Here is a 14633-nt window from a genome sequence, read left to right on the forward strand (position 1 = left end):
TTTCTAATTCTAATTTTTTGAGTTCGAAGGAAGACTCAGGCTCATAATCTTTTAAGGCAGACTCTTCAAAATGGCCAGAATTAACTAAAGTTTTGCAATCTTGAATTGAATTTCTCGCTTGCGCATAGATCTTTTGACATCTACTTTAAGGAAATTTGCCAGTGCTATGAGGTTGTCTTTTCTGAGGGAATTAAATGTGTCCTGATCAAGGTCATCCATAAATTCGTCTGGCTTGAATTCCGCCATGATTAAATTTCGCTGAGTTCACAGTATATAGTAGTTTTGAAAAGGCTGTCAAAATGTTGTCAAACGGCTCAAAATATTCGTCTCCCGGACAAGCCCCCAATTTTGTTACGTGCAGAGAAAACGAACAAAAGGGTGAACTCAGCAGTTAACGTTTAAACAAAATTTATTACGAAAATAAAACTAATTGCTAAGTCAGGGATAGAGTACAAGCTTTAAAAGTGTACAGACTACTTATCTCAGCTGGGACGGCAAAGCTCCAGTCTCAGAGTTGTAACAGTCAGTTGGATGAATGAACAGTCCTTGCAGGCTTGAAGCTGCACAAAGTCCACAGTATAAATCCAGCGTTGGCAGTGAAGGTCTTGAAAAGTCTTGAGAATGACTACTGCTGGAGTTTAGTAACACACAAGAGACACGATCCCAAAAGTCTGACTGGAAGCTGAGCGCGTCCCTTTTATAAAGGCATATAAGAACAATCTAGAACTTTTATTGACATGCTAATTACTGTTCTAAAATTATCTCCCTTACACAACTAATCAACTTTCCAGAACATTCCAAACATGACTAATTGAATTCAAGGTTGTGAGGTCATCAAGGGCAGTGACCTTGAGAATGTTCTAGACTAATTGAACTCAGGTCATGATGAGTGTGGGGTAAATGACCTACATAACAATCTGTCACTTAGAGGCTGCCATGGTCATGTGATGGTCACATGATCTACCAGCAGGTGACCCATCAATTTTAGTACTCTTCATCAGAGTGACATTTACATTTCTATCTCATGTCATTTACTCTAAACATTTTCTGTATATGAAACACTTTAGTACAAGACTGATACTTTGTTCCAGATGTTTCAGAAACTTTCTAAAAACATGAAAAGATTTGATAAAGGTCTGAAATCCACCAAAGTCACACCCTATATGTAATATTGGATGTTATCAATAGTCACACATACATTGGACCAGAATAATATCATTCTTCAATAATTTTTTATTTCTTTACAACTAAGCTAGCACTGTTTAAACTGCTTTTCCAGGTAACGCCAGGCATCGTTACCATGGAACCCCTTGTTGTTCATGAAATGGGGGAAATTTAATTCATCAAAAAAACTAAGCTAGCACTTATTAAACTGCTTTTCCAAGTAACGCCAGGCATCGTTACAATGGAAGCCCTTGTTGTTGATGAAATGGGGAAATTTGATGCATCAAAAAAACTTAGCTAGCACTTATTAAACTGCTTTTCCAAGTAACGCCAGGCATCGTTACAATGGAACCCCTTGTTGTTCATAAAATGGGGAAATTTGATTCATAAACTAGGCGGTCACTTCAAGTTCTTTTTATTGTAACGCCAGGCATCGTTACAATATGACACGCCTTTTCAATCGTATCATTCTGAAATATACGTGATGGAATCTTGATCTTCAGCATTGACAAAACCATTGACTTTGTCATCAGAGTCACCCATGCTGACACTTGGCTGTAACTTGGACTTGTCATCTGAGTCAGCAATTCCATCACTGTCTGTGCCTTCCTCCATTTCCATCATATCCATGTCTTTGAGCTCAACAGTTGACAGATGAGCAATAATCCCAGCACCGTACGAGTCTCCAAGTACATTTACTGAGGTACGGAAGCGATCCCTGTGAGGAAACACATAAACAAAGACATACAACCATTCAGATAATGATCATCTACTTTGTAAAATACATTAGTTTGTTCCCATTTTTTCTGGCTGTGAATTACTTGAATTTAAGATTGCTGAAAAATAATTATGCATGTGTGACTTATACGGTTTGCTCACACATTGTACTCTGCAACTAGTCTGAAAACTAGCAAACACCGTAAACATTTTCACGTACGTTAGAGTACTTCAAAGATAGTAAAGAAATACCAGTCATTATAAAGAATCAGAAAGTCATAATTTCTGATTCTTTTCCACTGATTTTTGTTCTGTACGTCAACAGCAAGTTGTAGTTTCACTCTCTGCAACATGCTGAAATACCTAAAACATGTTGAAATATTTATCTTGCCAGTGCTTCAAGTTCAAAGTGCACAGTTACTCTTCACTTTTCAATTTTAGTCTCAACTAAAATTGACAAATATTAGGAGTAAAAAGCTGTAGTTGACAAATGAAACAAAAAAGTTAAAAAAAATATCCCTTTAAGGCTGCATTAGTGATACATTTTGCGCATTTCTCAGCACTTTTGTTTTTTGTTTCTCTCTTCCAATCTCTCAAGTACACCACAACAGATGTGTTCAACTTGCAGACAATCCTGTATGTATGGTGTCAAAATGTTTTGTTCTATGGAGTAAATGCATTTATTTTTCAGTGACAAATAATGATAATTTATTGGAGGTTGCAATCGTTTGCTTTGAATCAGTAAATTAAATTGATGTAAGACTGAAAATTATTCGGTAGATGAACAAATGAATAAATATAGAGGTCACTGGGTCATGATCTTTGACACTTACAGTAACCAATCAACAGTCCACAGAAGAGTGACATCACCAGTGGGTAATCCAGCTGCTGTCAGAACTAGCAACATTGTAACCAATCCTGCACTTGGAATGCTTGCAGCTCCAATACTTGCCAAAGTGGCAGTCAGACTACAGAAAATGAAAAAAATAATCTTTTCATTTTCATTTTCATTGAATTTCATTGAAAAAATTCAACTCTCTTTGTGTTTGATCTCATTTGGAATATATTTCTTCAATTAAATATATATATTCAAGCACAGTCCCTCCACACACCACTTGGGAACCCCTTGGTCCCTATTGTTACAATGCGCCTTGTGGTTTGATAAGATGTCTGTGTTTGTAATTGTAGGGCTTCATTTTGGACTGAATACAATCCACCCCCACACCAAAATAAACACCACATTTCATGTGATACCTGTCGTAAAAGTTTATTATCAGGCTCAATTTGGACTTGGACGACGCATAAAACAGATTCCATACTTCTAAACAAGAAGAATGACAATGGCAATCGAACACAAGAAATGTATTTTCAAAGGGTGTAAAATGGTTGACACAGGCTTCAGATATTAGAGTAAATATCAGTGGTTCTGGGTAGCAAATGTTCGAAAGAAAAACACGACAAAAATGAATGTAAAATACGGATGCCAAACCACAATGCACATACAATTCCTAATCGCGTACTTCAAACATTAAAACTATACACCTTTCCCAACTGGTGTGTGGAGGGACTGTGATTCAAAGCATAACCAGCAAAAAAAAAGCTTGTCTATAGACTTAAATACACACCTTACAGTTATGATAGATCCAGCACCAAGATTTATTCCATTCATCTGAGCAATAAAAATAGCCGCTACAGCTTCGTACAAGGCAGTACCATCCATGTTGACTGTGGCACCAATGGGAAGGACAAAGCGTGTCACCCGTTTGTCAACTTTGTTGTTCTCCTCCAGACATCTGAATGTCACCGGCAAAGTACCCGCACTTGTGTGAGATGAAAAAGAATGACATGAATCTTTGTGTGTACACAGTGTGTTACTTCAATGAAGTCATAGTGGAGTAATTGTAGCTCAAGCTGACAGATTTCAAGGTTTGATCCAGTCAAGTAACAAACTTGAAAAGTATCGTAGATATTTTAGTGTCTGAAAAACTGTCAAATACTTCTTTTGTATTGATTTAAAAATGTTATATTAATGATATGCAAAATACAGATTGTCACTCACCTGGAGGCTGTGCCAAGGGCAGTTATCCATGCTTGCAGCACTCCAAAAAAGTAAACAAATGGGTTTTTCCGGGTAATCACAAAGAACAGTCCTGGAAGTACCATGAATCCGTGAATGATGAGTCCAATAATCACAGTCAACATATACATGCCAAGCTGGGCCAGTACAGATTCCAGATCACCCATGGATAGCAACTTTGCAGCAATCAGGGACATGATACCAACTGGCGAATACCTACAGGAAAATAAAATCTGTGTCAGTGTGACCTCTAAACCAAATTATATTACACTGGAATACTGATGGCAAAAATACAGTGATCTGATTTGTGGAGATGAGAAAAGAGCTGTGCTGTATTTGTGGTATACAACAGTTGGAATCTGACCAAGTGGCCCTGAACATGAATTAATTTGCCTAATGTACATCCTACATCCGCCGGTAAAGAGGGTCGATCATGGCCATTGCATGAAGTAAAACCTAATTGGAGTGGGCCGCCAAAGGCATCTGCCCGTTAAGAGGGTCATGGGTAATACATAAAGTATATTTATTGTAGTGGGCTGCCGAAGGTGGCCCGCCGGTAAAGAGGGTCGATCATGGCCATGGCATAAGGTGAACTTTATTGTAGGTATTATGTTTTTGAAAATGTGGTGACCCCCCCTTTCCTACCAGTGAAAAAGTGATGACTCCCCCTTCGCCGATTCCAAAATTATGATGACCCCCCCCACCCCCCCCCCCGGCCGTAAAAACTGAACGGTCCCTAAAGTCACAAGCGCCCTTGCACAAAAACACACGCCCACTGTCAGGAATGTTGATAAGCTATTAATTATTACTCATATATCTAGGATTCATATGAATTGCAAACTTTGTTCTTATTTAAAAGTTTCAGGAAAAAAGTTTTAAAGGCTAAAATCTTAGTATACTTGAACTGTTGTAATATGATAGTGAAAATCTACCTCTTAGATTAAATTGTTTGGATCATTTCATCACTCTATAAAAACTCAAGAGATATCAAATTTCTTATACAGTGTATTTGTGAAAATCTTGTGATATACCCACTGCTGGAAGTTGTGTACTACTTAAGGTACAACGTGCCTCGGGGACAGATATTCAGACTCTCTGAACTTCATAACTTTTTTCTAAGCTACCAGTTGTTGGAGCTGAATTGAAAGCTCTTGGAGTAAGAAATACCATCTTAGTTTTTTGAAAATAGAAAATTTTGTTTTTCCCACAAAATTAATACAGGGTTGGCAGCCATTTTGAATTTCAAATATGTCATTAAATGTCAGGTAATTTGTTTCACTACTAAGTACTAAAATTTGCAAGGTGACCCTTGTTCATTTTTGATTTTCAAATGAAAATCAAAACTAAACAGGGGTTGAAAAGTTTTCACTTTCAAGGCACATACTACCTTAAATATTGCACAATCAACTTGGGACAGCTGTCACTGGTGTGATGCAAGAGAGATTTTCATATTACATGAACTTGTATTACATTGATTTAAAACACTCTCATTTTATGTAAAGAATTTGACAAGTTGGAGAGTACACAAGATCTGTATCAACCAGAATGTACTGACACTGAAAAGCAATGGCATACCGCTCCATCAAATCATGGAGGAATTTTGCACAAATATACACCACTAGTGGATGATTTGTGAAAGTATTCTTGGTACATACCACATGACAATCAGAACCATCTGCATGACAATGTCATTCAGGATCACGAAGAACTGACACATAACATGTGCTTTTTTGCCCATCTTGGCCATCAAGACACCAAAGGCAATGCAGAACACAATCAATCCTAGAAAAATCAATTTTTGTATTAATATTGCTTGTGCTGTTATGCTTATTGACAGTAATAATGTATAAAATTCAAATAATAGAACATTTTTCTCAATAAATAAAGAAGTTTATTATCATTATAACTTGTCCATATAATGTTCATCATTCAAAAAACCACTGAGATGAATTTTGCTTCATAAGATTTGTACATTTTTCCTTAAAATGCTACCAAACCTAAAAATACAGAAAATCTTTTCATTTTTTTAATGGAACTTTGCAATTAAGTTCAACGTTAACATTATATCCAGTCAGGGATAAATACTATCTGATTAAAATCAGATGTAGAGTTTTCTTTTGCTGTCGCCTCTCACTACAGGGACAGCAAGAGAAAACTGCGTAAGTAAAGACATCGCCGTACTCTATATCTGATTTTGATCAGATTGGGATAAACAGGCACTCATAGACTATGCTGTAAAAGAAAAGTGAAAAAAGCCAGTTTTGGAATAATATATTCATTATTTTTCTTCTGGAGAACAAGTGCATATTTTCTTCTTCTCCCCAAAATGCATTACAAATAAAAAGTTTCGGCCTTGAACACACAATGAATTGTTTACAATATGCAATACAGTTTTGTATCCATGTATAACACTCTAGATCAAAATTCATTAGTAACAATAACAGACATTATACACACATATAGGCTGTGTTGATCAATGTTGTATTCATGGCATTTTGACATGATTTGGGAAATATATCATATGAACTTTCTGACATTTCATTACAGAATTTCCACATGTAAGGAACTCAAAAAAAACTCACCAAGTACGTTCATTCCGTCCGATAAAACAAGGCTCCGTTTGGTCGTTTCACCAACTACATAGGTGATGGTCTCTTCAACGTATGTAATGTTTGTTCCATTGATACGGTATAATCGAGCGTTATCCAAGTCCGTCAAGTTTGCAACTGCTGCCTCATTGAGTGTCACGTTGATAGTCCTTTGTGCAAGGTGGGGAACAGTTTCCAGTTCTGTTTTAGTCTATTGAATTGCAAATAAAACAAAATTATAACCCATCACAAACTGAACACCAGCAGAACTTGGGTTCAAAGAAATACACCAGCCATTAGTGGATGTGAAGAGAAGCATATTTACACAAAGTGTATCATTTTTTTTCTATCAATACAGGCTGGGCTGCTGTTCTGCTTTCTGTAAAGTCAAACAGTAAAATTGCATGATGTTGAAAGTGCAATGACTGATGACGGTACGGCACATTCTACAAAAACAAAATACTGCTAACTTTTAGACTGTGAGGGCGCACATGCTTAAAACAGATAGATGGAGGCCCTCTGCTCAAGCAATTTAACTTCTGTGGGAGAAAGTCACCCAATTAAGAGTTCATTACAGATTCAGGATTAAAAGATTAGGCACAAGTACTCTGACAATTTATCCTTTTCTTCTAAACTTTTTCTTGATTTTATAGGTCATTTGGAGGTTTAAAGGTCAAATGGGGATAGCTAACTTATCTTTCAGGGGCACTTCATTGTACACACCTGTTTGAAGCAAGCTTGCACTAAATTTGCCGGGATCAGGTTTCTGTAAGAGAAAAGTTCAATTTTATGATGTGAGTAGTGTGAAAAAGCACACTGTTGTAATAAAGCTTAGTATAGTATACCCAAACCTTACAATTATTAGTGCAATTTACTCTGATAACTTGAAAGTGCATCCTAAACTGACATCAATTTCTAAACTCTTCTGATGATTATCATGTTTTGGAATAATATGCAAGACAACATAGCTGATATGAATCAGTATTCGTATCTTCAGCAATGATTGCATTTATTGTTCCATCACATATTTCACATATCTTGACTCGATTATCATTAATGTAATATTCCTAAGTAATATCCAATCAAACAAGATTTTTATCGTATCCTTATAATTTACAAGAAAATGTTTGAGAGTAAACGGTTGCTTTGTCAGAGATGTCTGTTTTTATTGGCATTTCAGGAATGTAGATAATAGACAGAAAAAAACAACTACCTGTAGGTGGCAAACTTCCAGGTGTAAGCAAGAGAAACCCACCCAAGTAACATAATGATGAGATTTTTACATGTACAAAGTCCCTCTGTGTCTATCTCAATTTCCTTCTGTAACTAAACTTTTCCATGCGGTAAGAAAATTATCAACATCCCTGCATTTTGCATTGCATAATTACTGAAATATAGGTTGAATAAAAGGGGCAAGTCATTATTTTTTTAAATATGGAATCAGTTATTTTTATTTCATGTGAGAAATTGCAGGTCATCAGATTCTACTCCCTCAGTGACATAATTATATGTGGAAGAAATTATGTAATAATCACATTTACATATTATGTGTATACACAAAAAGAAAGTAGAGCTACAGTCATCAATAATTCAATGTGTGTCAGGTAACAAAGAGCAAAATAACTTCTCACCAGAAACAAAAATAAACCAAAAGAATTTGAAAAGAGAGTGATTTTATCCCTTTAAGCCTCTGAGTATTGTAATTTTTCTCACCCAAATTTTTGTCCATCAGCTTTCCAATATTTATTAGTTTTTAGTAACTCATTCCATAATTTTGGACAAAATGGCTATAACTATTTATATGCTACTGTTTTTATCAATTTTTTTTGAAAATTTGAAAAAATTGTCTCGAAATGAAAAAAATGTGTCTGTTATATATTTTATGAAGGCGACAACTCTCAGAATGGACTTTGGCACTCAAAGTGTAACCTGTGAGTGTGAAAGTAAATTTTTGTTGCCTCTTAAAATATAGCCCAATTATTTTTGCCAAAATTTTGATATAAAACTACAGCTAATGAAATGTGATGTTCAATTTGGTCCAAAATCATCACAAAAAATACAGAAAAATTCTTAAAAAATTGGTAAAATCTTGCACTAAAATTTTGGTGGGAAAAATTACAGCACTCAAAGGGTTAATAAAAAGAAATATACAACAATTATTTAATACACATAATTTTTTGTCTCAAGACAACTGTACAGACTGGAAGATCAATTTCACAAGGCAAGGCTGTATCCCTGGAATAGGAAGGTTACAATCCTGCATCAAGTCACTCTGCTAGTCTTGGGAATAGATTGGAAAAAGCATTATTCATTTCAATGTACTCTGATTGAATTGATATTCAAGGTCTCTGAGTCTGCCTGGGATGCATGAAAACCTTCATAAGAATACAGATTTGAGGGCTACACATTGACCCAGCAAAAATCTGAACACTGCAAGGATATCTTCAAAGAGTTTGTAAATTCAAGTGTATGTAATGAAATTACCCAATTCAGCATCCATTCAAACATAGCAGTTACATAGATAATTTACATAACAATCCCTAATTTATATATTCTTGTGTTATGAAAAATGAATCCTAGTGTGAAGACGAAATGATGAAAATTTTGCACAGACACAGGGGTGGCCAATCCCTCCAATGTCCTATCATAATACTGAACTCTGGATTGAAATCTCTGCAAAAGTTAAAGTATGCGTGGCAGAACAAAGAGCAAGATAGTGGTTGGTCTACAAGTTAATGAATAATTTCTCAATGGACATATTTGTGAAATTGTATTGTACTTCTCGGATCAAAATGTCAGGACATACCGTAATAAATCCAAAATAGCATCAAGGGTGTCCACTTTCCTTTCATCTCCTTCTTCAATGTCCAGTTGTTCTTTCTTTTCACGGTCGCCGGGATGGATGGAAACAACCAAGATAATTCCCAGTATGGCAGCAAACAGAGTCGTACAAAAGTAGTAGACCAAGGCACGTGTTCCCATTCTGCCACTCGACTTGGCATCCAACTGAGCTAGCCCTAAAACAAACACAGCACACACATAATTCTGAGTTAGACATAAAACAAACCCTACACACACAATACAAGAGGTTGGATACTCCTTTGCACATAGTCACACTCAGCAAAACTATACCACACAACTCAGGTTAACTTGGTTGTGTTCATTTTCATAACGCAATCTACTCCTTACATCACCTTAACTCATATAATATATTTTATAATATATCATACCAGTATATTGATGGTGCAAATACAGTGATCTGATTGGTCGAGACGCAAAAAGAACCGTGGTATATTAAAGATATACCACGGCTGGCATGCGCACTAGCTCTCAGCTTGAGGAAAAGTCCTTTTATGACGTTCGCGCGGGACAACATAATTGACATTAGCTGTGATACAAATAGTGATGGGATGAATGAAATGGCAACAGGTTGAGTTGTGCTTGCTTTTATAGATAGATCTCATAATTCACCAGAATTATAATATATGTCCACATACTCTCGTAAGGAATGAAAATCACAGAGGTTATAGAGATTATGTACCACAAAGAAAAAATGTTCAACAATATAAAATGAATGAAAGGAATACACCTTATAACAGTGAATGACACTGTGATCTGACACCTAATTGAGAAATGTCTGTGAAAAATCAAGCTTGGTTGAACATCAGGAAATGAAACGGTATCAAGAAAGGACTCTATCATAGCCTGTGATGGCTATACTGTGCAGATGTGCAAACATTTTTATTCCTGCACTAGCAGGTTAACCTGGCAAGCAAGATATTGAGGTACATCCTATAACGTGACAGAGTTGTGTAATTTGGGGAATAGAAACATGGTTCACATGATAAATTATATTTTTTTCAAGTGAATAGCAAGATTCGGCAAATCTAAATCACTATCAAACACTCTCGATTATGAATTTGTGTCACAATTTTGCTGGATTTTTTCTGAACACAGCCACTGTCAAATTTCTTTCTGTGATATTAATTATGCGGGGACAGAGCATTCTGTTTTGGGATATTTTTTGTAATACAATTATGTAAAATTTGATAATTATAACCTTTTATCCTTACATTAGTAATGTACTGTCATCAATGTGAGCTCAGTTCAATATTTTGTAACACCACCAACTTGATCAAAAATGTTTTCTGGGCACATTGTATAGGCAATAACTCTTGGGTTAATATGAAATATTGCCTGATAGAGGGCGCTCTTTGCAGTGACAGTCGTATGTATGAAACTTTTTCGGAGAAATTTTTCCTACCTAATATCAACAATCAGATAAAGTCTGCTTGCTCCAAATATGTTTGGGCAAAATTGTATTTCAAATATTCATGGGTTTCACTGCCAAACCTGATAATTGCTGCACCACTGTGGATCTACAGTTTTCACTTTTTTGTGCTTTAATGACTATGTCTGTTTGTATGTGATACCATGTCTGTGTTTGGATGTACTGCGATATTAAAGGCCCAAAAGCTATATCTTTTAGCATTATTTTTGTGATTTTACTTCCAAACTAAAACAAGTTCGTGGGAATGTACTCTTTGAGGAGTGTTTATACAAGTATAACTGTCCACTTGGACTGCATGTGCAATTTTGAGCACGATGAATAATGAACGTTTGCCCAAATACAAAATGGCGCCCTCATGCAAATAAAGCAAAAAAACTGTACATCATGCACATATGCATTTGAATCTTCAGAGAAACAACAGAGTAGTCCAATGTAATGCGTAGTGTTGAATGTTTCCAACTGGGACATCATACTTTTTGTTTTAAAATGGCAGGAAATAAAGATAACGTTTAAAATTGAAATTTAATGTCCAATTTTTCAGTAGTAAAAAACTATATCCTTTAAATTTGTAGAATTTAAAGAAAACCAGTGAAACTAGACAGCCTTTTTCAGGTCAACAAATTTCAAGAGTTAGAGCTACAGGGGCTTTCAAATTATAGACAGTCTATGTTGTTGCTTTGTAATTGAGTCTGTAAGGATGTACAAAAGAAGCAGTGAAGTAGCTGTTGAGAAATTTACTAACAATACCTGTGATAAGTGAAGATATAATAAGCGGTAATATCAACATTTTAAGGAGACGCATAAGGATTTCCCCTGGAAATCCTATCAGCAGTATGGCCGTCTCTGATGGTTCGATGGCACGTAAGGCCAGTCCAAAGATGATGCCAAGGACCACACCTGTTACTGTCAGAACAAGTAGGAGGTCCTTCCTGATCCATGCCAGTACCTGTGTACAGTAAAATTACAGAATTACAAGTCATCCTTCAGGACTATACTGTATGTAAACACTTGTGTACTGTAAAATTACTTTAGCTGGCCATCCTTCAAATTGTTGAGGTGTTGCCCCTTTATATTCTGTCGATACAGTAACATGCTTCAAAATAGATCCGTGCAGTGAAAACAATGTAATGATGATAAAGGCTTTATACATGTATGATGTACCACATGCTCATGAAAGTTTGTGACTGTTTACAGATGGTTAAAAATGAAATATGAAAAATTTGGCAATACAAAAGTTGATTAACAGCATGTTGAGATCAGTGAGAACATTTTATGAAGATAAAGTCACTTTCTTTACTTGAACATTTTCGGAATGTCCATTTTAGAATATCCAGCAGTGATTTTTGTCTTATGATAAGCGTCTTTATTTACTTTTACCATTCTGATTTCTATAAGTACAAGTTTGACCCTTACTTAATACAGCCATGTTTTCTATTCCATTGATTACAATAGTGAGCATGGATCTGTATTGGGGAAAAGGAGTGAAATGGTTCAAAAATTTCAGAGAAGTAGATTTGCTTACCTTGGCATGCCAAGGCTTTGGCTGAATCGCATCAGTTTCTGAACCTGATTCAATGTCAACCATGTTGAACATCAGTTCAGTTCGGTGTATAACTTCTGGAAGATGAAAAGGAACAGTGCATGCAGCAAGAGTTGGTAACTGTTATATTGAGAGGGTTTGGCCAAGCTGATATTAAGTTTCTCTCTATAACGATTAAATCTTATAGAAGAAATGAATAATTGGAGAAATCAAGGATCTGATGGCTGGGCAGACAGAAATATGCAAGTGGTAGAATTTATGACTGATATTAGATATACATCAGATAGACAGTCAGACAGACTTGTGGGTAGATAGATAGATAGACATACAGATAGATAGATAGATAGATAGATAGACACACTGGTAGTAACTGGTATTGACTGGTATGTCCGCCATTGAGAACAATATTAGAATTGTTGCCTGCTATTCATAAGTTTAAAACAAAAACAGCTTATGTGTGGTTCCAGTTATTTGCATATATGAAATGGAGTAGTTTGGTTGGAAAATTTTTTCTTTTTTATAGTAAATGTGGTAACATCCTGTATTATTTTTTAAATGAAAAGTAAGACAAATTTAGATAAAGTATGTTGCATTCCTGAAACAAATATATTTTTGGGGGCCTTTTACAACGCACAACCAATCTTATAAAGTACAGGCTTCCCTGTTTAATTTTGGAGTTTTACTTGAATACATCTTTCCCTAATGAATCCTCTGATCAATCAATCCACCTAGATACTTATGATGAAAAAATCATCAAAAGTTATATTTACTGAAAAATTTGTACACTAAAATCACAAATCAAACGTCAACTAAACATTTAGCCTCATCTCTGGGTAATGAGTTTAAATTTATAACTCAACTGGAAAACTGGATGGGAATTGTTACAGACACTCCTCTGTCTTGATGGGAAAGAAGAGTAGAAAACCTGTGGTTGATACAGAGGACAACAATGAACATTTTCAAAGAGACAGGAAAAAACTTATCGCAGTATTTATTACATTTTAATTTTTTATGAACCGTTGCCGTTAGCGTATGACATGGCACAAAGTCAGCCGGTAATGTCACTAGGTGACAGAATGCATTCAGCAAAATCATTGAATCTCGATAATGTGAGGTGACCCGGCCAAAAGAGTAAAAGTTAGAATTTTTGCCCTGTTTTGGCTTTTAAAAGTACTTGGCAGCGCACAGAACATGAATTGACACATTCGCTGTTACATTTTTCGGAACATCCCACATAATAATGGCAGAACTTAGCGAGACCAGTTATGATAGAATGGATATAGATAATCGGTCACAGTTAATGGAAACACTGAAACTACGAGCCTCGAGGCTGAGAAGTGTGGAATGTTCTGTAGTGACCTTTAGATTTTGTCTTTATATTTTATATTTTATGCATGATAATTGATATCAATAGTAAACGTGTATCAACCATATGGCTGTCGTTGCCGTGAGTTTGTCAAGTAATCATTCAACATCTGCTGTCCGAAAACCAATGCTCGGTATTTACATAGACATCACTCTTATTTTCGTAGAATATATGACAGACTTTCACACGCGGTGCCACCTTGTAGGATTTTTGTAATCGCTGCCTAATTATTACTATCATACTATATTAGTCAGATGAACCAACTTTCGCTGAGGGTGAAAATATAGAAACATCGGCGCGGCAAGGTGTACTACGAGATGAGGAAGGTGTCGTGCGCACACAACTCTCTTTTCAAATCAACGCTGTACAAAAATTATCAGACTCGATAAATTTTAACAGGTTGGCCACTTACAGTCTCATTCTTGATTTCTTGCAATCCACAATTTCTTGTGGGGCAGTCAAGCTGCAGCGTACGTTCTTCCATCATGTGAACCGTAAATGAAAGCAATGGCAACAAGTCCACTATTTCATGTGTCTACGCATAAAACGTAACAAACGCATGAACAAACACGGTTTCACACATCCAACATTTCCCGTCGTAGAGGGCAGCAAACAAAAGGGTCACATGGGGTCACGGTGAAAGGATTAAATTTCTATCCCATCGGCACCATCGATTGAGAGAGGTTGTCTTTTATGCCGATTTTTCGACCCTAAACTATTATTTTTCTGAGGTCACCTACAGTCTAAGCTAGCGCTAAACTTAAAGGTCGAACCTAACTCTTTGACGCCCTTCTCGATATTGCTTTTACGCCTTAGTTCTAAGCACTTTTTGTAAATGCAGATATTTATGAAAGAGGGGAGACTGGGAGAGTCTGTGGTGATAGCACAGG

At 36.0% G+C, this 14633-nt stretch overlaps 1 protein-coding gene across 1 annotated transcript; it reads right to left on the reverse strand.

Annotated features, from left to right (window-relative positions):
- Positions 1-1115: 1115 nt before the first annotated feature.
- On the reverse strand, positions 1116-14252 carry LOC139146338 (excitatory amino acid transporter-like). Its single transcript, XM_070717746.1, has 11 exons — positions 14156-14252; positions 12360-12454; positions 11585-11783; positions 9353-9563; positions 7270-7312; positions 6541-6757; positions 5614-5740; positions 3941-4174; positions 3507-3701; positions 2715-2849; positions 1116-1882 (listed from the first exon to the last, which is right to left on the reverse strand). Exons 2-11 carry the CDS (start codon positions 12429-12431, stop codon positions 1630-1632), a joined length of 1686 nt encoding a protein of 561 aa, XP_070573847.1. The 5' UTR covers positions 12432-12454; positions 14156-14252; the 3' UTR covers positions 1116-1629.
- Positions 14253-14633: the final 381 nt, after the last annotated feature.

This window comes from Ptychodera flava, chromosome 12, assembly GCF_041260155.1.
Source record: "Ptychodera flava strain L36383 chromosome 12, AS_Pfla_20210202, whole genome shotgun sequence".
Taxonomy (NCBI): Eukaryota; Metazoa; Hemichordata; class Enteropneusta; family Ptychoderidae; genus Ptychodera; species Ptychodera flava.

What these genes read in the sequence shown, in the direction of transcription:
- LOC139146338 (XM_070717746.1), bottom strand. Translation starts at nt 12,431, where the DNA reads ATGTTCAACATGGTTGACATTGAATCAGGTTCAGAAACTGATGCGATT. An exon ending in GCTATTTTGGATTTATTACG is followed by an intron (nt 7,313 to 9,352) that starts GTATGTCCTGAC and finishes TTTCTCTTACAG; the next exon opens with AAACCTGATCCCGGCAAATT. An exon ending in ATGGTTCTGATTGTCATGTG is followed by an intron (nt 4,175 to 5,613) that starts GTATGTACCAAG and finishes ATTTTCCTGTAG; the next exon opens with GTATTCGCCAGTTGGTATCA.